General features: G+C 40.6%; 1 protein-coding gene across 6 annotated transcripts in view; it reads left to right on the top strand.

The window, feature by feature from the left end:
* LCLAT1 (lysocardiolipin acyltransferase 1) overlaps positions 1-25,252 on the top strand; it is a 106,276-nt gene that overhangs the window by 19,254 nt on the left and 61,770 nt on the right. For 5 of the 6 annotated variants that reach the window (XM_042810038.1, XM_042810068.1, XM_042810059.1 and 2 more), the window contains 2 exons: positions 18,931-19,099; positions 20,173-20,371. In XM_042810038.1, coding sequence (XP_042665972.1) covers positions 18,935-19,099; positions 20,173-20,371 — 364 coding nt within the window. In that variant the 5' untranslated portion in view covers positions 18,931-18,934. Of the gene's footprint in view, positions 1-12,505; positions 12,604-18,930; positions 19,100-20,172; positions 20,372-25,252 lie in introns of those variants that run through there. The other variant, XM_042810048.1, reaches the window with a different exon arrangement.

Below are 25,252 nucleotides of genomic sequence, written 5' to 3'. Positions count from 1 at the left end.
ACAAACATGATATCATTTTAGTAGCAGAATCCTTTTGTGAGCCTACTGGAAACAGATGTTTTGCATGAGAACTCAATTTTTCTTGTTCTGAACACATTCAGACAAATTACCCTGCAAACTGTGTTAAACTTTATTCAGAAATGCAACCCTATTCAGAATCCAGACCAAATCTAACTGGATGTTTAGAAGCTGCGGAGGCTGGAAGTGTATAAGCAGGGAATTGTATCAAGCAGAGCACCGTGACCTGTGTGCTGAGAAGTTCCAATGTGCTGTGCTTTCTGTAAAAAGAAAAAAGGGGAAAAAAGGGAAAAAAAAAAAAAGGAAAAAGCTATGCTGACCTGGAACAGTAAAGTACTTTGCTTTTCTCTTTCTCTAATTAAGTGATGACATAAGATATTGACAGCAGAAAGGCAGAAAGAAGCTCATTTGCTTGAATGAAGCCTGTTGGACCTCTGTTCATGTATAGGGGTTTTTTTTTTTTTTTTCCCCTCAAATTTTTGGTTTCTCTGTGTTTTACCCAGCAAGTGGCTCAGCACCACACTGTCATTAGCTCACTTCTTCCCCCTGCCACCCCCCCCCCCCACTCCAGTCCCAGTGGGGTGGTAGAAAGAACTGGGGAAGAAAAGCTAAAAGTAGAACTCATGGGTTGAAATAAAACTGTTTGCTAAGAGAAAAAGAAAAGGATGATAATTATGCCTAGTATATACATATGTATATATGGCATGTGATACACGAGGAATTGCTCACTGCCTCCTGACCAATGCCCAGCTAGCCCCCAAGTAGTGGAAGAGAGCCAGGTGAACTCCCATCCCCTTCAAAACACCTTCTGCTCGATGTCATACAGTATAGAATATCACTACTATCCCTATGGCCAGTCTAAGGGCTGTGCTACTTCTGTTCCCTCCCAGCTCCTTGGGTCCTGAGTAGTGCAATGGCCTTGGCTCTGTACAACTCTGCTTAGCAGGCAACTCTAAACATTGGTGTGTTATCAGATTGTTTTTCTCCTAGAACCAAGCCATAGCATCATACCAGATGATCTGAAGATGACAGTTCTGTCCCAGCTGAAGCTAAGACGCTCTAAAACAGGAGCAAAAGTAGGAGGCTGACTCAAAGTTTCAGGGAGTGAACTGACATCAATTCCAAATGACCTTATGGGGACTTTGGCATGTTTGCTTTACAGCTGATTGGAAACACAGCTGCAAGACAAATGTGCTTGGGAATTTTTCACCTGCCTGCTTATGTAGGATGAGAAAGGATACATGTGGAAACTGGACATTCCTCAGCAGCGTGTCTGCAAACTGAAAGTAGAATGGTTATCTAAAGTGTTTAGAATTTTGGTAATCTGAATCATGGCTCTTGAATGCTTGTCACAGCTAGTTTGTGAAACATTATGGATGTTTTGTTATTTTTTTTTTAATTCCTTGAGTGAAAAGATGCAACCAACATCAGGACATCAGAGTGCAACATGGTCTATTTTCTATTTCACTCTCTCTTCAGCAGCAGGAAAAATAAAAGCATTTCAAGGCCTATCCTCTGCCATCAACCCTCTGGGAAGGAGGAGGAAAGAAAAAAAGCAGGGTGGGGGGGGAGGGCAGTGAGCATGGAAAATTCTACGAAATTGCTTGTGGGTTTCCTTTTCATGTGAAATTTCCCTGAAATCTTCCCCATGACTCATATCCTTCATGATCCCTTTTAAGTCCATAGTTTGGGCTGATTTTAGACAAGTAGGTAGCTTTTTTTCCTGCCCAGTATTCCATGGATTTTGCAAAGGTGGATATTTGGTGTTATTCTGTGTCGTCTAAGTAATCAGGCCTTGTAGTCTATTCTCCATAGGGACTGATTGCCACTTTTTTTTATAACCCTTCTTCTCATCCTGTGGACAAAGATCGGAAGTAAGGAATTTACTTCAGAAGAAAACTGCTATTAATCAGAGGTGTATTGTGTGAGGGAATAGCTGGGGGGAAGTAGGAGGCTTTATTTTAGCAGGTGTTTTTGATGGTTGCAAAGACCTGGTATTGACAGGAGGCAGTGAGTGTCCTTGTTAGGATTTTGTGGCTTCTAACTCAAGTTTTCGGTTTGTGCTGATTTACGTTTCTGTTGGGATACAGCCTCTAGAACTCATTCCCTGAAGTGCCAGCTGATGTCTTTTACAAAGGTGAGGGTAGCTGTCTTCTGCCTTGACCACTGCATGACTAATTTCTTCTTATGGGAGAAAGAGAAATGAATACACCCCAGTGTGATAGATGTGAAAGTTTGATAGGTGATTGCCGTGCAAGCCTGATACTTCTCTCACCTCCTCCACAGTTCAGATATGCTGTGTTATTTACAAAGCCCTCTAGTATTTTGAAAAACCCTGTGGTCTCCCTAATGAAAAGAATGAAATGATTTAATTTCTAAATGATTCATTTGTCAGAAAACAAAACTTAAATGCTAGAAGTAAGATTCCATGCACAGATGAATTCAGTTCAGATATGGACTCCTAGCATCTTTGATTTGTATGAACACGTACTAGTTTTTCTGTATCTTGCTGCTTGCTTTCTCTAAAGTTGTAAGTGACTGACTGAAAGGCCTGGAATCAGGAATGTTGCTTACTCTTTCATTAGAAACATACCTGTTTTACTCGTAAGCAACACAGGCCTATAATATTGAGAGTTTCATGGTTGGACTTCTTCAGTCTCCGTGAAAACTGGGCTTATTTTGTCAAGAAATTATGCTGGCTGCTTAGTTTAGTTGGATCAGCTACTGCATCTGAGCCGTGTTTGAGATATTTCAAAAGCAAATTATCTTGAGAACAAACTAAACACTGAAACTCAAAAAAAAAAAAAAAAAAAAAAAAAAATCAAAAAACAAACCCTAAATTAAACCAACAGCAACGTGGACTCTAACTGGAGCAATCTTCTCTTTGTTAACCTACAGCTGTTATGTCATAGGTAACTTTTCAATAGTAGTTGGAGGAAGTGGCCATTTCCTCAGCTGTGACAATGCTCACTTGGTTCCCCTTTCAGAGATGGAGGGAATTTTCCATGCGGGATCAGGCAGATGTGCAGCTCATTTTCTGTGTAAGCATGTTGTGCGTCTCCATTTATGAAGTGTAAATGCTCAGCTTGTTTTGGAGTTCAGATATTCTGGATATGAGATATTTCTCAGTTTGTTAGCCAGGTAGGAACCCTGAGCAAGAACTTGTTACCATGTTTGATTGTTACAATCCTGTTTTTGTATTCTTGTCTCTGAATGTAGACATAATGATAAGTAGTTGTTGGAGGGCCAAGTTCTTGTAAGTAAGTTAGATATGCGCTTGGAAAGTCCCCAGATAAACTAGAAAAGTTCCCAGTTAGGTTGCTGTTTATTCTTTTGAGTTACAAGTAATTTGCCTGGAGACAGATGATACTGTTTCTGAATTTGTGGGGGGGGGGGGGGGGGGGGGAAGGGATAATCTAGTGAATAACTTTGACAAAAGAAAATTACTGAACTCAAAGTCTTACTGGACAGTGTTAGTGCTGTAGTGACTGGCAGTACTGAATAGTCTGTTATTAAGGCTGCCCAGAGCCGTATTCAGCCTGGCCTTGAATGCCCCATCCCTGGAAGGGGGATAGTTTGCAAAAGCACTTCGTTTTTAAACAGGTTTTTAAATTGCTGATGCCTTTTGTTATTCATCATATGTGTAGGCGCTTCTTGTATGTAAAAAGAAACAGCAGTTTTCAGTGTCGTTATTCATATGTGTGTCTGCAGTTCTGATACAATTTTGGTCTTGATCTGATCTCAAAACCAACTTGTCAGAGCTAAGTTTTATGTTTTGCAGCCTTTTAAGACAGCAATCTGTATGGGACAGCAGCAGTGATGTATTTTGTAGGAAAAGCTTTATTCATTAGTGGGAGCTCTTCCAGGGCATCCTGTACACCTTTCCTTTCTTCCCTTTTCTCAGAAGAAATGTGGAAGGATGTTGTGTCTCATGAAGCATAAGGAGAGTTCCTGAGGCCAAGTGTCTGTTTAGATTTCCCTATTGTGCTCACCTGTTTTGCTCAGAAGTTCTTAATATTAAACCCCTGTAGGTCAGGCGGCCGTGAAAATAAGCTGTGTATGTATTTGGTGCTTCACAGGAAGGGAAAGTGGAGATTTCTTTTCTCAGGCTAGATTATAGGAACAGTCTAATGAGTGGAGAGACTCGAGACAGGAGAATGAGGAGGAAAATAAAAAGCAACCAAACTGCTAGTCCAGAACCATGGCAATGTAATTGTAATGTATGTGCAAAGAGGTGATTTAGGGGATGATTCTTAAAATTACTTCTTTGACTTTTTAAGATAAAAATTGGAGGAAACCTGCTCCTTTCCATAAGAATGCCTTGAGCTGGGAGCTGCTTGTGGTTTGATGTTTCATCACAGTAATGGCAGCTTGTATGTGCTGCCAAGAGTCTGTAGCTTCTTCCTCCTGTGCTCACACTGTTCCAGCGAAATATCTTCAAGGTGAGAACATGCGTATTTAACAAGGCATGTAATCATCGTCTCCTTGATGAGAGTGCTTTGTGTGTGAACTTCTTACTGCATCCCACCTAGGAAAATTGCTGATGATTCTATGAGGCAAAGTGGTGGTTTCTGTTATTGTTTTTGAACTAAAAAGAATAAAGAGGAGCTAAATGTTCTGATGTTCTCATCAATATATCAAAATTAGCAATGATATTTAAGTGCTCTGGAATTCTTGACATCACAAAATCCAGTGATTGATTCCTGCTATTAGCACTGGAGGAGCATAGGTAGCAGAAGCCAGAGAGGGAAACTCATGGATGCTTGTAAGTATCTGCAGGCTGAGTGTCAGGAGGACAGGGCAGGCTCTTTCCAGAGGTGCCCAGTGACAGGACAGGGGGCACCAGCTGGAGTAACTTTACTGTGAGGGTGATGGAACACTGGGTCTGGTTGCCCACTGCGGTTATGTGTTCCCTTTCACAGATACTCAGAACCCATCTGGATGCTTTCCTGTGTCCTTGCTGTGGGGAACTGCTGTTGGGGGTTGGATTTCATGATCTCCAGAGGTCCCTTTCAACCGCTACAGTTTTGTGATTACTTCAATAATACATTTGTTAGATTCTAAAAGATCTTTTAAAAGTTGTTGTGGAAGCGTTTTTTGTACAGCAGTGGTTCAGTAAAACTGGTAGGGAAGCACATTGTTATACCTTGTATTTTCTGCTGGAAAAAAAAAAAATAATAATAAATCTTAACTGTTGTTGAGAACTCAGTGCTTGTTGAGAACTCAGGAATCCATGTTCCTGAGGTTGTTTTCAGATGTTATCCTTAATGCACCATTGAAAATTTCTTAGAACCAACTTTGCCCCCTCCTTCAGCGATGAGTGATGAAAAACTCACTTGTATATGCTCGAGTCACTTTTGCTTGGCCTCTATTGTAACTGGCTTCTAATTGTCTGTGTTAGCAAGCGTGCTGTTTTGTCTTGCTTAGCTGTAAGGCAGTACTTTCAAGTAGCTACGAGCTATCACTGTAACAGAATGTGTTCCATCGTTCCCACTGTTGCATTGTTTTGGTGCCTTCTGTCCTCTCTGTGACAGCAGCAAGAGCAAGCGAAAATGATTTGGGTGTGAGAAGAAAGTTTTGGATATTAGGCAGATTTACATAAAACTAAAAGTGATTTTCTTACCATCCTAACATCAATCATTTATTTCATCCCACGTGACATCCTTGTCTTAAAGATGGAGATATGTGGATTTCAAGGATGTGCCATTTAGTGGGTAAAGAATTAGCTGAATGATCATAAAGAGTTGTGGTCAGTGTTAATTCCAGTGACGAGTGGTGTCCCTCGGGTTAGTTTTGGAACCAGCACTATTTAACATCTTTGGTAGTGACACAGAATGAGGGGTTGAGTATGCATTCAGCAACCTGGTGGATGACACTGTACAGTGGGGATGCCATCCAGGGGACGTGGATAGACTTGAAACGTGGGCCTGAGGTTTCAACAAGGCTGACTTCAAGGTGCTGCACTGGGATTAGGGTGGTCTTAGAAATGAATATTGGCTGGGTGATGAGTTGAGAACATGCCTGTGGAGAAGGACTTGGGAGTGGTGGTGGCTGAAAAGCTGAAGTGAGCTTAATACAGGAAGACTGGGGATGGACTCCTGGTAAGGAAATGTAGGGGTAGGACAAGGGGGAATGGCTTTAAACTTAAAAGAGGGGAGATTTAGGTTAGATGTTAGGCAGAAATTCTTCACTCAGAGGTTGGTGAGGCCTTGGCACTGCTGCCCAGAGCTGTGGTGCCCCATCCCTGGAGGTGCCCAAGGCCAGGTTGGATGGGCCATGGGCAGCCTGAGCTGGTTGGGGCAGCCCTGCCCATGGCAGAGGTTGGGGCTGGGTGGGCTTTTGGGTCCGTTCCAACTCAAGCTATCCTGTGGTTCTGTGCAGAGCATGTAGCTGATGCTATAACAGCCTGGAGTTTTTCCACATAGTTCTTTTAGAGATATCATAGTATAATTTGCATTTAGCTTGTATTTCAACTATGAAAAATAAATTGTTATTCTTTAAATAAAAGTCTAATTCTGCATTTCTGTGTAGCACTCCTAAGGCCATAAACATGTAAAGAACTGCCCCCATGGAATGGACAGCTCTCTTGGGTAAATTAAGATCAAAATACATCCAAGAAAAAAAATCAGTGTTAAGCGTGGAAGCACTCAACAGAAACCTCCAGAATGGTTAAAAGCCAGAACTGGGAGTTTTCAATTTAAGAACTGCAGTGTAACCTCTATGGAGGCATTAGTGCTTCAGTTGTTGCTCAGGCTAAAACTTCTGAGCGGAGAAGACAGCGTTGCTTGTTGCTGAATTTGATCAGCAGCATCCTGTGTGTCTTTCTGGTTTTTTATGCACCTGGGAAAGATACCAGAAGAGAAGACCCAGATTCCACTTAGTTAATTTGTTGCATTTTAGTTGAAACGATTTTACCAGCCCTTGTTTAATGAAGGTCTGGCAACTTGAGTTGCTTGAAATAACTTTTGTTAGTGTTTGTTTTGCTGACATAAACAAATAGTTTTAACAAACTCCAAGTAGTAGTGTGTGTTACCAAGTTTTTGTATTGCATCACTTGCCATTGCTATGCTTGCTTCTGTTTACCAAGCTGTTTACTTGAGGGGTCATTCTTGGCAACAAAAATGATGTCAAGGCTGTAGATCTCAGCAGAGGGTAACGTAGCTGTCTGTTCCACGCTCATCTGAGAAATGTCACTTAGCTCTGGGACATAAGAATATTTCACTGTCACTTCTGCTACTTTTAATTTTCTTGCTTTTGTATTCTGCTTTGCAGCTGTGCTTGTGATGTTTTTTTCTTAACATAGCAGCCCTTGCAGTATGGATTGATTTCTATATCGTCTCTCTGTGGGCCATTATATGTAGAAGGAAAATGTCTTAGTGTATGAAGATGTACCCTGCTTTGGTTGTTTGGGAGTAGCAAGTGTTTTAGCAGTGTGTTCACTTTCATTGTATGCGGGGAGAAGCATCAAAGTGACGAGGAAGAGAGGGAAATGGAATGTCATTAGTGTCTGTTTTTGACAAGTCCAGAAATTCTAATTTCCTAAACAAAAGTGTCACCTCTATATGCTTATTGGAGGCATCTCAAGCTCTTAAAGGGATCCATGACTGCGTTTGGGAATTCTGCACACACAACTCAGAAAATGTGCATGTTTTTCCATGCGTATCCTTATTAATGAGCTTATTTTGTAGCTTCAAGATAAGCTCTTCTGTGTTCTGTTTCAGAGGTATTACTGTGCTAATTGAAAAGAGCAGATCCTTTCCAGGAATTCCGTGTTCTTTGTGTAAACACTTTAATGAAAGGTCAGGGCTCTTGCTCAAAATTGAAGCAAAATTGTGTCAGATTGCGTTCCCGCTTGGAAATAACTAAGAATTCTAGATTTTCTTGGAAGAGAAACTCTTCTAAAGAAAATAATGAATTGCTAGGTCGTTAAATGTAGGTGCTCTACTCCAGGTATGGCTGTTATTAGCCATGTTCCACAACTACAGAGGCTGTTAGGAGAATATCCATAGCTTAAATATTTCTGGTAGCATGATCTGCACTGTCAAATCTGGATGGTATCTTCATTCTCTGGATATGATTTATCTAATACAAAGATGGGCTCACAACCTTCCCTGTACTATGTATGCCTTGTTGCATGTCTCCCACACGAAACTGATGGTGTAGGTCTGGGTATTTTGCATTTCCAGACCAAGTTACAAGCAGCATACTTTTCTTTACCATCCAAACAGTTTTTGCTTCAGCAGTTGCTGCCTTTTAAAAGTTGTCCTTTCATTTTGTTCCTTTCCCAATTACTTTGAAGCTTTTAAGGCACTTTTATGGCAACATCAACAGTGCTGTGACAGAGGCTGGAAGCTGTTCTGTAGCAGCACCCAGTGTGTGTGTGTTGGGAGGCTCTTCTTCTACAGCTCTTGTGAGGCTTTCCTTCTTTCCTCCCCTTATTTTTCTTACTACCTCTTGTTAATTTGGAGCCTTCCTCAAGTATAAAATGTAGTAGTCCCCAAGTAGCTGTTATGGGTTATTACCCTGACTAGGGCACTCGCTGTTCTGTGATTATTTCATGGATACTTTAGTCTTGGATTGCTTAGCACCTATGTGTCAGCCGTGGCATGTATATCTAATGAATTTGCAACTGCCAAGTCAATTTGCAGCTGGCTTGAAACTCACTGTAATTTTGACCTGGTCTTTGTAATGGGAAATGCAATACCTATGAAAACCCTTTTAATTTTTTTTTATGATCTCTCTTCGGTTCTGGCAAATGTTATTAGAAGTGGAGGTTCTTTTTCATTCTGGCTATTATTTTACATAAGGCTAAAAATCTTAGTCTTACATGTTGTTTTTTTTCCATTTGCCTTCTGGATGCTTAGTAAAATATTGCATAAGCATTAAGCACTGGCAGTTAACTTCCCCAGTTGCTTCAGCAGTGAATTCTGTGATCAGCATCCTGTACTGGTAATTTGTTATGGGACAGAATGACCTTGTTAAGTGTTCATGCAAAACATCCTGTCCTTTGCATCAAAATGCAAACTACTTTTTAGAAATAAGGACCAAATGTTAGCTCTTATCTTCCTGTGCTTTTGAGGGACCAAATCCATTCAGCTTTAACAGGAAACAGCAGTTGCTTTATTGTATCTTGGTAGAACACTTTTTTACTTTGCCAACACTTAAAGTTTGAAGAAAAAAAAGTGTGTATTTTATAGAATCAGATTCAGTAGCCCTGAAACCAGGAGCAAAAGCGTCAACATGGGCTAGAAATCCCTGCTGAGGCATGGAGCTTTGTGAGCTTAAGTAGAGCTCATCTAACTCAGCTGTGCATCTTCCTGAGCAAACCCAGCATCTGTGCTAGCTGAATGGGGTTGAACTAGATGATCTCCAGAGGGCCCTTTCAAACCCTGCTCTCTGTGCTCTCCTAAGAGCTCTGGAAAGCACTGCAGAACTTTGCCTCTTGCTCTCGAGTCCCGAATCAGAAACAGCATTAACTACTAGTGGGGCAGTAGTTTGGCATCCTGTGTATTTTGGCTATGCGTTTTTTGGATATTTCATCTTCACCAAAACATAGCAGATGGAGCACAGGATTTCATGTCCAGAAATCGCTCAAATGTAAATGAGCAGTTTGTAGTGATTCTGGTGGGGATTAAATGGTATTTTTTTTTCTGCAGAACCACTGCATTTTTCCTCTTTTTGCTTTCAAGCCTGCCAGGTAACTGATCTGTTTTTTCTGTTGTGCTTACCTTGAAAAGCAGCCAGCCTGCAAGCAAACTGAACAGAAAATTACAATTTTCGTGGATTTTAAAGTTATTAGAAACATGTAATATTTGCTGATGCTTAAGTATGCTTCCACGTGCTACGTATTCTTGATACAAAGGTGGCACTGCTAAGTTCTCTGTTGCATGGAATTTTCCATTTATGTGGCTAGAACATGATTAACATTGATTATGAATGTGTTTTTTTGTTGATATTTGTCTTGGAAATATATTTAATAAAAAAAAAAGCCTGAGGCAGTAGCACAGACTGAAAGATTTGGCAGAGTTCTATGTGATTGATAATAGCAATTTATTATTCAAAAAAAAAAAAAAAAGAGAGAGAGGAAGGCATAAATCTGTCTGTAGGCACAGTTCTTCATCTCTTACATAAGGGCTAAACGTCCTAAAAGTATTTAAAAGGTGTTTATAAGCAGGAGGAGAGCAATAGGGGATATAGTGGTAGGACAAGGAAGAATGGCTTTAAAATTAAGAGGGGAAACTTAGGTTAGATGTTAGGCAGAAATTCTTCATTCAGAAGGCGGTGAGACCCTGGCACTGCTGCCCAGAGCTGTGCTGCCCCATCCCTGGAGGTGCCCAAGGCCAGGTTGGATGGACTCTGACAAACTCTGAGCTGGTTGGGGCAGCCCTGCCCATGGCAGGGGTTGGGGCTGGGTGGGCTTTTGGGTCCTTTCCAACGCAAACCATCTTCTGTGATTGTACTGTTTAGTCAGGATGCTTTAAAGCATAGGGAAATGAAGGTAAGTCTTCAGTGGAGCTGACTTCACTGCTGAGTCTGGGTGAGGCCTTGGTGTTTGCCATTGGGATGGCTGGGGCTGGCCCTGCTGAAGTTTTATAGCCTGTAACATGCTGCCAGGAAATGAAGGAATTTGGCAGTTGAAGTTGTTTTATAGGTGGCGGCTCTCATAGCATAAATAATGCTAAGTATACATCAGAGTCAAGTTCACTTTTTGCAACTTGTATTTGTAGCATACACAGTAACTGGAAAAGCAGGAATTATTTGAGTTAATACGTTCTGTTCTAAAGCACAAAGATTTTACAGAGGATGACTACAAAAGCTGTCACTGGAACCTTCTCCAAGCTGGATACCTTGCTGAAGGCCTGAGAGCTTGCCTTTACATTCCCCCTTTGTTTCCAGAACCGATCTGTTCAGAACAATGTGAGTTGGTGTGGGTTTTTTGTCACGCTGTTACTGACCTGGTGATGGCTGGTAGTTTATACAGCTTGTGAAAGAGGCTCTTTGGATTTTGTTCACATATTTGTCTCCTGTTTCTCTTCAGTGTTCTTAACCCAATGAGAAAGTTCTGTTTGAGTTAAGGATGTATCCTTAGAGAGAAGGAAGTGGTGCCTTACTCTTCTGTGAGCAAACTGAGCTAACAGTTGGAAATGGTGGGCACAGCAAAGGTTTTAGAGCCTTGGAAATGCAAATTCTAATGAGTGTGTGTTGAGGCTCTGTTGCAGCAGATATGAATAACCCTGAAGTGCTTTTACTGTTCTCAGGGGGTGACGTTGGTTAATTCCAGTGGCAGTGTCGGATCCCCCATGGAATGCGCTGCCAGTTTTGTCTTAGGCTCTCCTTTCTATTGCTTGCAGAACTTGATTTCTGTTCCCCAGTTGGTGGTGTTACTGCTGAACAGCTACTTCTGAAATTAAGAATGCCTCTCGCTAAGAATAGCTGTGAACTGGAGTGTTGAGATGCTGTTACACAGGGAAGATCATTTGATTTAACACTTTGATTGTAACATCTCCAGTTTCAAAGAGGAACACTTTTTTCAACATTTTCGGGTGGATTTCTTATCTATCAAAATTGGCCAGCTTGGTTATTCCTGCAGCAGCCCAACCTGTCGATTATACTTGATTTTCTGAATATAGTGAAGATTTAAAGTTACTTCTTTTTCCAATTTTTTTTTCCTGGAAATAGCCATAGCTGTCACTTGATGCCCTCTTACAAACTATTTATAAGTACCTTTGTTGGTGTTCTCGTTCAAGCTTTGCTGCCTTCGTGGTTGTCTAGAGCAACAGTGGAAATAGTGCTACAGTGAACTACAGTGAAAAATCATCAGCCCGATTTGATGTCTGTACCTTGAGTGAATTATCTGCTTGCAGCATCTAAGGGCTGTGCTGCAGAGAATCTCAGCCAGGTTTTTTGCATTTGGAAAGGCACGATTACTTGGAGCAAATCAAATACTCCATTACATCTTTTATTGAAGTGTGATAGTCAGATTAAGTCTGTGCAAATAAAAGAGATAATAAATGGTAAGGTGCACACCAGCAGTCATATTTTATCAATAGTATTTATGGAAATTACTGATTAATTATTGTGCTTTTTATTTGTGTATATTATTGTTGGAGAGAGTCAGGGATGCGGTTTGTGATCGTAATTATCTTTTATTGTCCTCTCCTATATCATTTTATGGTGCATATATTAAATCTCCTGAAGGTTTTTTAAAGGCAGGAACTGAGTAAAAGGGAAATAGTTTTAACAGTCAAGTGCCCATTTCCTCACATATGGTGTTGATCTGTGCCATATGCGTATGTTCCTTATAACACTGAAGACTCGAGAGGCATGAGAAATAAAATGTGGTTCATAAATGGATGTGTGGAAACTGATGGGGCTTCTTGCATGTATCTTATGTGCTACTAATTAGAGGGGATGTCTATAATAATTATTATTATAAATATACATAATATAATAATTCAGCTTCTTCAAACTTCTGTTGTTTCTGAAGTTCTTTTAACAGAGGGACAAGTGAGAAGTTATGTGATCGGAGACGGGGTGAGTTGTGGATCTGAAAAATAAGACCGAGTCAGTCTACAACAGATAACTGTAAGCAACTTTCTTTTTAAGATAGCACTGTGTAGAAACTCATTTCTTGCTCTGAGTGCAAGAATTGGTGAAAATTTCCACTGAACTGTTACGAGAAAAGCTGTAAAACGCTGTAATAGAAAAGGCAATCTGTTGGGCAGGAGGCATTCTGCTAGGACGTGTCATTTCCATTCCAGTTTCTCTGCCTACCCGGTGGTCTGTCACTTGGCCCACCTGGGCAGGGGCTGCTGGGACCCCTGTGTTGTTTGCCTTGAAAGCTGGGAAGGGTTTTCTGTCTGCATGCTCTCCTTTCCAGGCAGTTCTGTTTGTGTGTTCACTGGTCTAAGGATATGAACAAATTGCATCATTAAGACGACCAATTCACTTTACTTAGGTGAAAGGTTTTAAAAACCTATCTTCTGACTTGGGAGCATTTTTCTTTGTGAGTGCATTGGAGAAAGACTGTATGAGGTTCTGCTCAATTTTAATTGAAAGTCGTGTTTACGTTTTCCACTGGTAATTGACTGAAAAAAAAAATTAAACTGAGTGCCTGGTATTCCTCATTCAGCTCATAAAGACTACTGAACAAGCAGTTTTATTGCCCGTGGCTATTGAAGGGGACCATACCGACTAGAAACCACGCAGCATTGTTTTATTTGCCATTTATTTTGGTGCTGTAATAAACCCTGATTTGTTGACCGCATAATGCTAAACACTTGAAAATTGCTCTCGTTATCAGGAAGCTGGCCCTGTCAGGTAGTATTTTGTAATATTGTTTAAGGGGATTGCAGTGAAGGTGGGGGTCGGCCTCTTCTCCCAGTAGCAGTGATAGGGTAAGAGGGAATGGCCTTAAGTTGTGCCAGGGAAGATTCGGGTTGGATATTAGGAAAAACGTCTCAGAAGGAGCAGTGAGGCGGTGGTACAGGCTGCCTGGTGAGGAGGTGAAGTCACTGCCTTGGAGGTGTTCAATAACCATGGAGACATGGCACTGAGGGACAATGTCAGGGTGTGATGGGGATGGGATGGGATTGGACTTGGTGGTCTTTTCCAGCCTTAATGACTCTATGATTCCAGTTCAGTAGTGTGGGCTAAATCTTGTTTGTTTGTTTTTTAATTGGATTTGGAAGACAACTAAACTGTACAAGAAACTCAAATTGTCCTGAAACTGTTCAGGAAATGTGAAGCATGTGTTGAGTCTACTACTGTGAGACTTCAAGCTTTAACTTCAGAGGAACCTTCTTGTTTCTAAACAGATATATTTGTGTGCATCTTTTGCACACTTCTAAGCCATAGAAAGAGTTGGGAAGAAAAACTTAAGAGCATGATCTCTACAGCAAATTCACAGATCCTATTTAAGGCCTTCTGAAAACATCATAATAAGCCATGGTTTGTCTTTCCATCTATATCTTAAATAAAATCATAAAGATGATAAATGAACTGAATCAGAATATGATCACAGGAAGATGCCTCTACTTTATGTTACTATGCAAAAACTGCATGGAATTGTGAAATAAATTCAAGAAAATATTTTAATTAAGATGAGCTTGACAGAAATGCAGCTGCTTTGGGAAATAATTTATCCCATCGTAGCCAAGAATTTTTAGAATTAACTAAAATGTAAAACAAAAACTGTATTTTAAGAATTACTGTTTCCTGTTACCTGGAGACAGCGCGTGTTTTCCTTCTGCTATGGCGACAAGAACACGAAGAGTATCTCGATAACTTGGAGTTCTGCCACAAAACAGATGAAGAGCTCTAAACCCAGAACGTGGATGCTGTCTTTCTGTTTGCAGCTTTGAGCCTGAGTCTCAAAATAGTTTTGACCATCTTCCCGCAGCTCTGATAGAGCTCCAACAGAGAGTGGCTCTAAAATGGACAGAAGTCTTTATGTATTCCAAATCCAGGGCTAACTACTGCTATAGGAAGAGAGAGTTGTCAACAGCAATAAGGAAGTACTTTTGTACTTTGAAAATGCTTGGTTTCTGTTGCTCAGACTTTCCATGTAATTGTTTGATTGATTTCTTGGGTATCTCATCTCTCAAATGAATCAGCTCTGGGTTTTCTCTGTTTTCAGATTTTCACTTTTGCATCAGGCCATTTGTACAAGTTCTCATGAGGTACCTTTCCAGTGTGGTTGCTTTTGCAATCATGTTTTGAAACTCTTGGTGTGTACTTTTGCATTTTTCATTAAATGCATATGCTAGACTTAGGGTAGGTGATGTGTGTGTACAAGAACACTCTGGTTCCAAGCTAGGTGTGAGATAGGAGTAGAGTTATCATACTCCTGGGCTGGTGCAGTCCCAAGCACTAATATAGACTGAATGGAGAATGGCATGAGGGAAACCCTCAGGAGAAGGATTTGAGGGCGTTGGTTGATGAAAGACTCGGTGTGAGCCAGCAGTGTGCACTCACAGCCCAGGCAAACCGTGTTCTTGGTCACATGAAGAGAATCGTGACCAGTAGGTTGAGGGAGGTCATTCTGAAGGAGCGTTTTTAATCACGTAACCTGTTGTCCAGGCTGTAATTCCATCATGTGTACCCACAAACAAGAGCAAATGAACTGGGAGCGTTAACAATGTCACCTGGTTACTAAAATGGTCTTGCTGACTGCTGCGTGCAGGAGGCCAGCTGGATGGTTACGCTCTGCTGTTCTTCACCTTAGCACAGGGTTCTTTCTTTGCAGTTCTGCTTGAATTCATTAGGAGCTGTTTTTCTGTTTCTCATGTGTGCTTTCATGGTATGTACTTCATTGTGCTGGAAGTTAGTGAATGGCAAGCTCTATCCATTATTCTACATGAATGCGTGTGTGCAAGTGTGAAGGTAATATGTTTTATTTACATACGTAATGAACAAAATGCAGTATGTATCACAGTTTCAAAATGTACCTGCAAGAGATGAATGACAAAAACACATGTTATCTTTCTTCTAGCTGTGGGTGTCCCTGTTCATTTCAGGGGGAGTTGCACTAGATGATATTTAAAGGTTCCTTCTAACTGAAATGATTCTGTGGTTTTTATGATCTTCTGTATTTAGGAATAAGCATGGCAGTGTTCATCCCAGTGGGATGCAGTATATATTTATATACTGTTATAATGAACAAAATGCTGCTGGAGTGCAGGTGAAAGAAGGGAAACTTCAGAACTTCCCCAAGTCTTTACCACAGCTCACATACTTCAATCTTGAAAAAAAAAGAAATTATGTTTACAAGACAGTCTTCTATATAAAATACAGAAAGGATTTTTCTTAAATATTTGGCTCCGTGCTATAATTTGAGGGAAGGAATAATGTAAACTGAAAAGCTCAGTCTGCAAGCAAGTGACCTAGATTGCTTTCAAAAAGACTTTGGGAGGATGGCAGAGCAGTGCCTTCTCTTAGGAAAACTGTGGGTATCTGGGTGCTGCCAGCTGTGTCCTGGGGCCGGGGTGCCAGACAGATGTGTGCGTGCCTGCTGTGCTGAGTGGTGGCTCTGAGCAGCCTCCAAGAGAACTGCTGCAGCTGGCTGAAGCTGACCAAGTGCTGTGCTTGTGCTGCTAGTGGGTTGGAAAGCTGTTTTCAGTTGTTTTGCTGTGTTTGTTCCTCAAAAAGTGCATGTGCCTGATCAGATCAGTGATATTGAATTTTAATGCTATCTGTTCCCTTTTGCAGGACTCAAATCTGGGAATTTTAGGAAGAGTGTTTCTAGACCTGCTACAATTAGTGCTTTCCTTTGCGTGTTGCTATTTCTTTTATTCTCTGGGTTTCTTTTGCCCTCAGCTATGTTTGTTTCAGCCTTCCTTCCTTCACTGTTGTACCACATACAAGAAAGCATGTAGAGCAGTTGGCGCAGTGCTCTTCAAGGACCCTTTGATATGTTAAAATAAATCCTACTTAATGTGTGCAGATGTGACCGGCTGGTTCTTCATGCCTTGCTTCTTGCAACAAAAAGAGGGCTGTGCACTCCAGAATGTAAACAGTGTGTAGTTTTTTAAACAACTTCAAATTCTACTCTTTCCAAAATCTTTCTGATACAGCTATCGTAGTTAACGTTTAGTGTTACTCTTCTTGCCATGCTGCAGAAATCAAGTTTGGTACAACTTTGTTTCCTTCATGTGTTGACAAATCTGTATGGTCTCTGCTCTCAGCCTTCCTTCAAAAATGCACATGATGAAGCTGTTTAAACATAAAATTATCCCCAAATGCTGTTTTGTGAGTTATCAGTGTCAAGTAGAAGAAGCAGGTTTCTGTGCTAGTGACAATCGGGATGCGGTTTTTGACTTTGGAGTACTTTGCTGTGGAAACAATATTGCTATGGACGTGGCACAAAACAAGCTTGAGATAAATCACGAATGTACACAAGTCTTAATGGATTAAATCTTAGAGTACACAAGTCTTAATGGATTACTTTTCCATTGCTGACTTCCAATTAAGAACACCAGCTTCCTGTTTTTCTTCTTTTGAAGTCCTGTCCATCTGAGCTCTTACAATTTCTAAAATAGCCTGTCGAAACAAGAATTCAGTGAAGTGACTGGAAAGTGACTTCTACTTAACCTTTCATTTTATAAACAATTGGCTGAGCCGTAAATAGTTGAAAACAGTCTATATTTAGGCCCTAATTTAAAGAACTGATATTTCCACATCTGCTTTGTCATAACTGATAGTAGTTGCTAAATTATGAAAGCTCACAGCTATTACAGTTGCTTGGAGGATCGCTGCGTGTTCTGCCATAATGCATTCAGAAGCTCTATGTGTTGTGCATTTATAATAAGGCAGTCTAGCAGCTAGCATGGGCACTGAATTACTTCAAGTCTCAGTGACTTTCTCAAGCAACAGCTATTGGCTTTTTGGAAAATAACTGAGAAGGACAGTGGAAGTACAGCAGACTTCAAAGAGTCAGAAATGCACTAAGAGTGAGCTGGGAGACTGCAGATGCTGCTTGCCTGCTCTGTTGCGTTGAAAAAGAAGATCTTGCTCAGAATGACTGATCAGTTGTAAGTTCAAATAGTTTCTGAAGGTCAGACATTGACCCTGGTTAGACAGTAAGGCAAACTTCTGTAATTATGGGCTTAGAAGGAAGAAACAAGATGGAGAAGTAAAAAAGCAAAGTTCCTTATCTTTAGAAATTGCTAATGTTTGTACTTTACTAATGTCAAATATCTCATTGGTATTGGGACCTATATCATACAACATCTTTGGCGATGCAAACAGTGGGACTGGGTGCATCCACAGCAGGTTTGCTGGCAGCACCAAGCTTTGTGATGTAGACAGCACAATGGAGAGGAGGAACCTGGCCAGGCTGGAGAGGTGGGCCCATATAAACTTCACGAAGTTCAGCTAGGCCAAGTGCAAAGTGCTGCATCTAGCTCAGGGCAATCCCAAGCACAAATATAGGCTGGATGGAGAATGAATTGAGAACATCTCTGTGGAGATGGGAGCTGGAGATGTTTATTGATGAAAAATGGCACATGGGCTGGCAGTGTGTGCTTGCAGCTCAGAAAGCCTACTGTATCCTGGGCTGCTTTCAAAAGAAGTGTGGCCAGCAGAGTGAGGGAGGTGATTGTCCTCCTCTACTCCATTCCTTTGAGGCCCTACCTGCTGCACTGTGTTCAGCTCTGGGGTCCCCAGTACAGGAAGGACTAGGAACAGTTGGAACAGGGGCTCTGAAGATGATCAAAGAGCTGCAATGCCTCTCTTGTGAAGAAAGGCAGAGGGAGCTGACTTGTTCTGCCTGCAGAAGGCTCTGGGGAGCCCTCATTGCAGCCTTCCAGTACTTGACGGAAACTGAGGAGCAAGAGGACTTTTTACATGGTCTGATAGTGATAGGAGAAGGGAGAATGGCTTTAAGCTATAAGTGGAGAATTAGATTGGATGCGAGGTGGAAATTATTAAGAGGGTGGTGGTTGCCCACAGAGCTGGGGCTGCCCCATTACTGGAGGTGCCCAAGACCAGGCTGGTTGGGCCCTGGTTGGGGGTAGCCCTGCCCTGGGCAGGAGTAGGGCTGGGTGGGCTTTAAGGACCCTTCCAAGCTAAACTGTTTCACAGTAAGGCGTCTTCTGTGCCTTCCCATGTTAAAAATAGCCTTCTTAAGATTTCAGAATGGAACTGCATATTGCAGTAAGTGGTGGAAATTATGTTGTAGCTGGTACTTTTTGACCCTTATGCTAGTGTGTCTTACAGATTACTGTGTTTATGTAGTTGTTCTCCAAAAGCTACTTGTGAGGTAGAACGCTTAGTTTGCTTTTTGCTTTTACTGTCATTTTGTGTTGTTAGCTATGAAGAGAAGGAGGAATGCTACCTCAGACTGAACCTACAGGTCTGAAGAGTTCTATAATTACTTTGCCTCTCTAACGTATTGCCGACTTTCTTTTTCAGAGCCATGGTGTCATGGAAAGGAATATACTTCGTAGTTGCACTGTTTTTGGGAAGTTTTTTTGGAAGTATTTTCATGCTTGGTCCTTTTCTACCTTTAATGTTTATCTCCCCGGCCTGGTATCGCTGGATCACCGACCGCATTGTGGCCACGTGGCTCACACTTCCAGTGGTAAGTTACAGTCTGAGTAACTGTTCATTTCGCTTACTAATGCTTTTTTCAATAATTTGTTTTTTTAAACAGACCGTAACTTTCTTGACCATCTATGATGGGTAACACTTCAGCTCAGTGAATGTTGGCTGTATTCCTGTTTACAGTCCCTCTCTTCTACAGCTTAATGTATAGATAAATTACTGCTGTGTGTTGTTTGTACTCTTGAAAAGGTCTTTTCATGTTATCTTTATTCATTGTCAAATGCTGATCTGAGAAGGGTGGGTGAAACACTAACAAGCAAAAGGTTCTTTTAAATTGCAGAGATTCCTAAATGACTCTTCTTATAAACTTCTGCTTCCAACTGTGCTCCAGCTATCTAATTACAGAAATTACTTACTGTATGGTATGCGCTGCTGACCTTCGCTATTCTCTTACTTAATCCTCGTAGAATTTAGTTCATCTAGTTATATTAGACAAATGGTCTCAGGTCGAAAAGAAGGAATTCCTTTAGAGATAAAGTTGTCCTCACATTGCATCAACTTTGTAGCTGGGGGTCTCTTCTTTGAGCTCTTCCTGTAGAAAGGTGATGTGCATAAGGTCTCTCCCTTCATCTCTTCTCCAGAAATCAAGGGACTTTGTTCCTCTCCTTTTAAGATTTGTTTTTCTGGAATAAGATACTGTATTGGTGCTCAGAAATGCATATCTTGTGACATAAATGAAGGTTTGTTACATATCAGATTGTGGTTTTTTTTTTTTGTTCTGTATGTTTTGAAGGGTTGCAATCATCTTCTAATATTTTACCCTTTTCTCCTTTACTAAATGCAGTGAAATGAGGAGGTAAGCAATAATTATCAGTGAAGAGAATATAGGGACTGTAATTTCTTGCTGTGATGAAATATAGCTGAGTACTGATAGTGTCACAATCTTGATCCTTGTTGAAAAGCTGTTTTTTTATTAGGAAACAAATTTGTTTACCAGTGATAGTGAGCGTGAACAAATGAAGTGATGTCACTGAGATTAATTTGTATTGATGATAGACTGTTGTTTTTCTTCGGTGAGTAAAGTCATAAAATTAGATGTATTATTTGTAGGCTTTGCTGGAGATGGTGTTTGGTGCCAAGGTGGTTGTCACTGGTGATGGATTTGTTCCTGGAGAAAGGAGTGTCATTATCATGAACCATCGCACACGAATGGACTGGATGTTCCTGTGGAACTGCCTGCTGCGATACAGCTACCTCAGACTTGAAAAAATCTGTCTCAAATCCAGTCTCAAAAGCATTCCAGGATTTGGTAGGTCTCTAAATGTTTTAATTGGAAGGGAAGATCTGTTCAGAAATTCTTTTGTACAGCATTGTTTATGCCCAAGTTTGAATTCTATTTCAGTTTAAAAGAAAAAAAAATCTTCTCTTAAATATACGTAGTATACAAGATCCTTTGTCTTCAAAGGGATCCCTGGACTGCATGCTTAAGCATTTATTTGTAAAAATATTGCTACTTTTTTCACTGAAAGTAAATTTCAAGTTGTAAATTTGATAATTTCAGAGAAGATTTTAAAATTCTTCATGGTCTTTTTCAACACTTTAGCTTTGGTGGGACGTGAAATAATCAGTATTTATAGTGGCGTAAGATGGGAGCGCATCTGAGTTGCACATACTCAGAGAAACCATTTTAGATATGCCAAAAATTGCTGCCTAAGTGGTTTCTGAACAAATCAACAAACTTATCTGAAATAAAAGCATCCCTTTTGCATTATATTTATCTCTTAGATTTATTTGCTGTTTTATACAAAACCAGCTTGGGCAGAACATGAGTCAACTTTATCATGTTGAAAGAGTAACCTTATTTATGGTTGCTTTTTGTCAGGTCATTTATCTGAACAGATAATTCTGGCAGCATTCCATAAGGAGGAACTCTCATACTGTTGTGCTTATGCTGCATTCGCTTGCTGGGTATTTAGTCCTAAGTAAAAGCTGCAACTAGGTAACCCCCTTTTTTTCCTAATATTCAAACATGGTCAGTTTTACTTGACAAAAGACATCTCCTCTAGCATTACAGGAAATGAGAAAATACGTATTTAGATAAATGTTTTCAGAACACAGTGGAGATGTTTTGAAGTCTTGGAATCGGCTGCACATGCAGCTTTTAAAGGAAATATTGGAAGATGGAATCCAGGATAATGCTCTGCAAGTCTGATAGATTAATCTTCAAAAGAAGCGTGTTTTTGGGTTGTTGTTTTTTTTTTTTTGTAACTAAGCATACGTGTGCCTGCTTAGTATTAGAATGCCTTTAATAAAACTCGAAGGTCAGCTCGAGTCTGGGATGTTATGTGTGCCTGGCAAAAGTTTGCTCCTGAAAATGCCTCTAGCTGCTCAGAAGTTTTTCAGTCCGCAGAACATAAACTTAGCATATCTAAGAGATGTGATGAATGAGCTCTGGCAAACACGGTTGTAGCAATCTTACCTGCTCACAATAACATCTTGGTTCAGAGTTCTGACTTAGGTGCTTAAGCTACTGCTGGCATTCTGGATTTGTACTCCATATTGTTAACTGCGATGGTTGGGGTGGTACAAACAGACACTTCTTTTGTTCTTGTTATGGGATGACAGTTCCTGGCAGTAGAGTGGATGCCTGGATCTGTAGTGTTATGAACTGCTAGTTACGTGCCAGATCCTTAAATATCCTCTGCAGTATATGTGCTTTGAGTAATTTTGATTGCAGCGTTGATATTTTAGCTTAATTTTTAGTAAACTATTAATCTGATTTATCACAGGAGGAAATTCAGCCAAACCACATCCTTGACTCAAGCCATAATTTGATAGTCTAAGTCATGAATGATAAGCATCTATTCAATTGCAGTATACCTAAAAAGAGGCCTTAGAAATTCAAATCTCTGTTCAGTCAGCCTGTATTTGGGGTAGCAGATTCTTGCAAAAATGAAGTATTCCCAATAGATGGCAACTGAATGGTGAGACTCTTGGATTAAATGAAGTTTGACAAAAGATTTCATTATGAAATTACGTTTGGGGTGGATGTTGATGCAGAGAATGGTGTCCATAAAGAACAACCCTGCAGTAAAAGTGGAGTTTCTTCTATTTACCTCTAGTGGCACTGCTGCGTTATGTGATAGACCTTCAGTAGGCATTTGCCAGATGTTGTTTGTTGAAGTGTGTTCTGTGGTTTTTACATAAACATTTTGCTCATTTTATAAGTTTTAAGGCCAGAACATAGCTTAAAAATCAGGTGGACAGTTTCAGTGCACTGCAGCTATGGTTCAATACATTATGTATTGATCATTAAGGTATGTATGAGATTCTCCTGCTCCAAGTGATATAAATGGTAGGTAGAGCAAGGCTGTGAATGGAAATAGATCCAGAGTCCTTGTCACCTCCTTTGTAGGTGAAAAGTGTAAAGGTATCGTATTTAATAAGTCTATATTGCAAGTTGGCAATTCTTTCCAGTTAGTTATAATTAAAATCAGAAGAGAGTATTTCAAGGAGAAGCATAGAGTCACTTATCTAGTTGTTAAGTTATTAATTCTTTGCATTCCAATATATCCAAAAACTTTAACTTGATTAAATGTGAGCCTTAAATAAAGAAACCCAGCAGAAAAACAGATGGACCTTCTTTCCTGGAACTGTACCTTTGGCTTGATGAATTGTGTGCAGTAAAGTTTTTGAAAAGTGGTATTAAATTTCAGAAACATTCTTGCAGCATTTCAGTACAACTTGCCCAGGCTGGAGTCTCAGGAGAGCGCTGCTCTGCTCTGAGCTGTTGCTGCAGTTTCTCATATGACATCATCAGCAATTACTGACATACTCTGCAATGTCAGTTTTCAAGGAGAATTTCTAATAGCGTTGTCAGTTTCCTGCACAGCTGACAAGATAGGACTTTTGTACAATTATAGATACGCACAATTTATATTTTCCATTAAAAAAAGTAGCAGAGGAAGTGATAGAGGTGGTGATGCTCTTGTGTTCAACATACGCTGTGGAATACATAATGTCCAGATAGGTTCCAAGGAGCATACACAGTAATGTCAGATGACCAGGTAATGACTAAGTGATGAGTTAGTTGCACCTTTTCATGTTTTCTTCGTAGTTTCATTTGTACAAGCCTTGATTTGACATGAATTTCAAAGGAACTGGAACTAGAGATGTATTTCAGTGATTGGCAATTTGGATGTGCTCATTGTTGTAGGATTTTTAACTCCTGGTGGGCTTGCAGTCATACATCGATTTTAGTGCCTAAATGTGCCTCAGCATTTGTCCAACAAAAATCAATTAGTTTTTCATTACATTTGATCGCTCTCAGAAATGGGTGGAAAAATGAGAGGGTAACTAGGGGTAACACAACAATTCATGGCTGCTGTGTGAGATAATGTTCATTCTGGTTTTGCTTAACGGAATGGAAAAGATAACATAGTATCTGAGTGCACAAATGGAAAGTATGAAGGTGCTTTAAGCACCGCTGATGGACAGATCTTGAAGACTTAACGTTTTAAAAACTGTTTGCTGAGCCTGGAGTGTATTGTGGCAGAAAACGTCAAGGCGATAAAGGAAAAAAAAAAAAACAACCAATAAAATAAGCAAAACTGGCAAATCTAGAGTAGTTAAGATCTGAGTTAACTGACTAACTCTGCCCAGATCTTCATCTGTGTATACAAGTAATTGTATGGCTAATATTGCTCTTACATAGACTGTAGGATGAAGGAGCTTTTTGGTTATTTACCACTTGTCTGTTCACTCAAGTTTGTAACTCTCAAAGGGCCAAATCTAACTTGAGCCTTGTTTTGTTAACTACCAGGGAAGAAGAGGATTTGTGATTTATTGCAGCACTAGGCTTAGCCCCACCAGTATTCTCCTTCATGTCATTGGATCCATTATAGCTGTCCATGTGTGTGAGCTTAGCCTGAAGCAAATTCAAAGAATTTGAGCCATCTAAGTTTTCAATGAAGCAGGACAAAACAGCTCCAATTATCCTGCCTTTGCCATGGGCTAAGAGCGTACATACAGTCAGTTGTATGTATGTGATGGATCAGCTATCTTGAAGTAAAATATTGGTGTAGCTAACCTTACAAAATACTATCAGTTAACCAAAGTACAGTTACAGCGGAACACTGCAAGGAATCTGTACACATTCGTATTGGCAAAGTGCTTGTGCTACTTGCAGCTGCTTCTATAGGTGAGATTGTAAATACTTCAGCATAAAGCATCTTTGTTCAGGTTACAGTGGATTGGCATTCACATTCTTATCAACAGAGCGTACTGGTTTTAAAAATTAAAACTATAACCTATTGAACTTTCTAGTATAGCTCATGTTTCAGCTATCTTTGTTATGATAATATAGTCTGAAATTAGAGTTTTCAGATGTGGCATCTTGTCTTGTGGAAATTCAATTATGAGCTGCCAGACTTAATTACTTTCTAGTTTTTATCCTAGGTGATTTTGAAAGTGGAATTTAGAGAGTATGCTCTCTAATGGAAAGCACAGTTATTATTCACGGGTGTGTGTGGCAGTGGGAGATCCTCTTGCATTCCTCTGGAGATCGCTGCAACCTCTACTCTCTTTTCTTCTCTGAAGTGACTGGATACCAATGCATGTAGCAGGAAGAATGATCAGAAAGATTTAGAGCTCAGTGTGTAGCCGGAGGATCACGACCTCACTGCAGTCAAGGAGATGTGGTGGGACATGGTAGTGGAGTTGCTCATTATGATGACCTGATGGAGATGAGGACCTGGGAGTTGTGGCGGACAACAGGTTGGCATGAGCTAGCAGTGTGTCCTGGTGGCCAAGAAGGCCCATTGAGTCCTGGGGCGTGTTAAAAAGAGCGTAGCAAGCAGGTCGAGGGAGGTGATCCTGCCCATCCTATAGTGCCCTGGTGAGACCACATCTGGAGTACTGTGTCCACTTCTGGTCTCCCCAGGTCAAGAAAGAGAAGGAATTCTAGAGAAAGTCTGGTGGAGGGCCACAAAATGGCCAGGGGCCTGGAGCGTCTCCCTTGTGAGGAAAGCCTGGGAGACTTGGATCTGTTCAGCCTGAAATAGACTGGGAGGAGATCTTATAAATGCTCATAAATACTTAATGGGCAGGAGTCAAGAAAATGGGGCCAGCTCTTTTTGGTAGTGCTCAGTGACAGGGCAGTGGGCACAAACTGGAGCAGAGGAAGTTCCGT

Source organism: Centrocercus urophasianus, unplaced genomic scaffold (assembly GCF_019232065.1).
Source record: "Centrocercus urophasianus isolate 14NV4802_14NV808 unplaced genomic scaffold, USGS_Curo_1.0 seq_10, whole genome shotgun sequence".
Lineage (NCBI taxonomy): Eukaryota > Metazoa > Chordata > Aves > Galliformes > Phasianidae > Centrocercus > Centrocercus urophasianus.
Note: the sequence above shows the minus strand (reverse complement) of the source record. Positions and strands in the feature narration are given on the sequence as shown.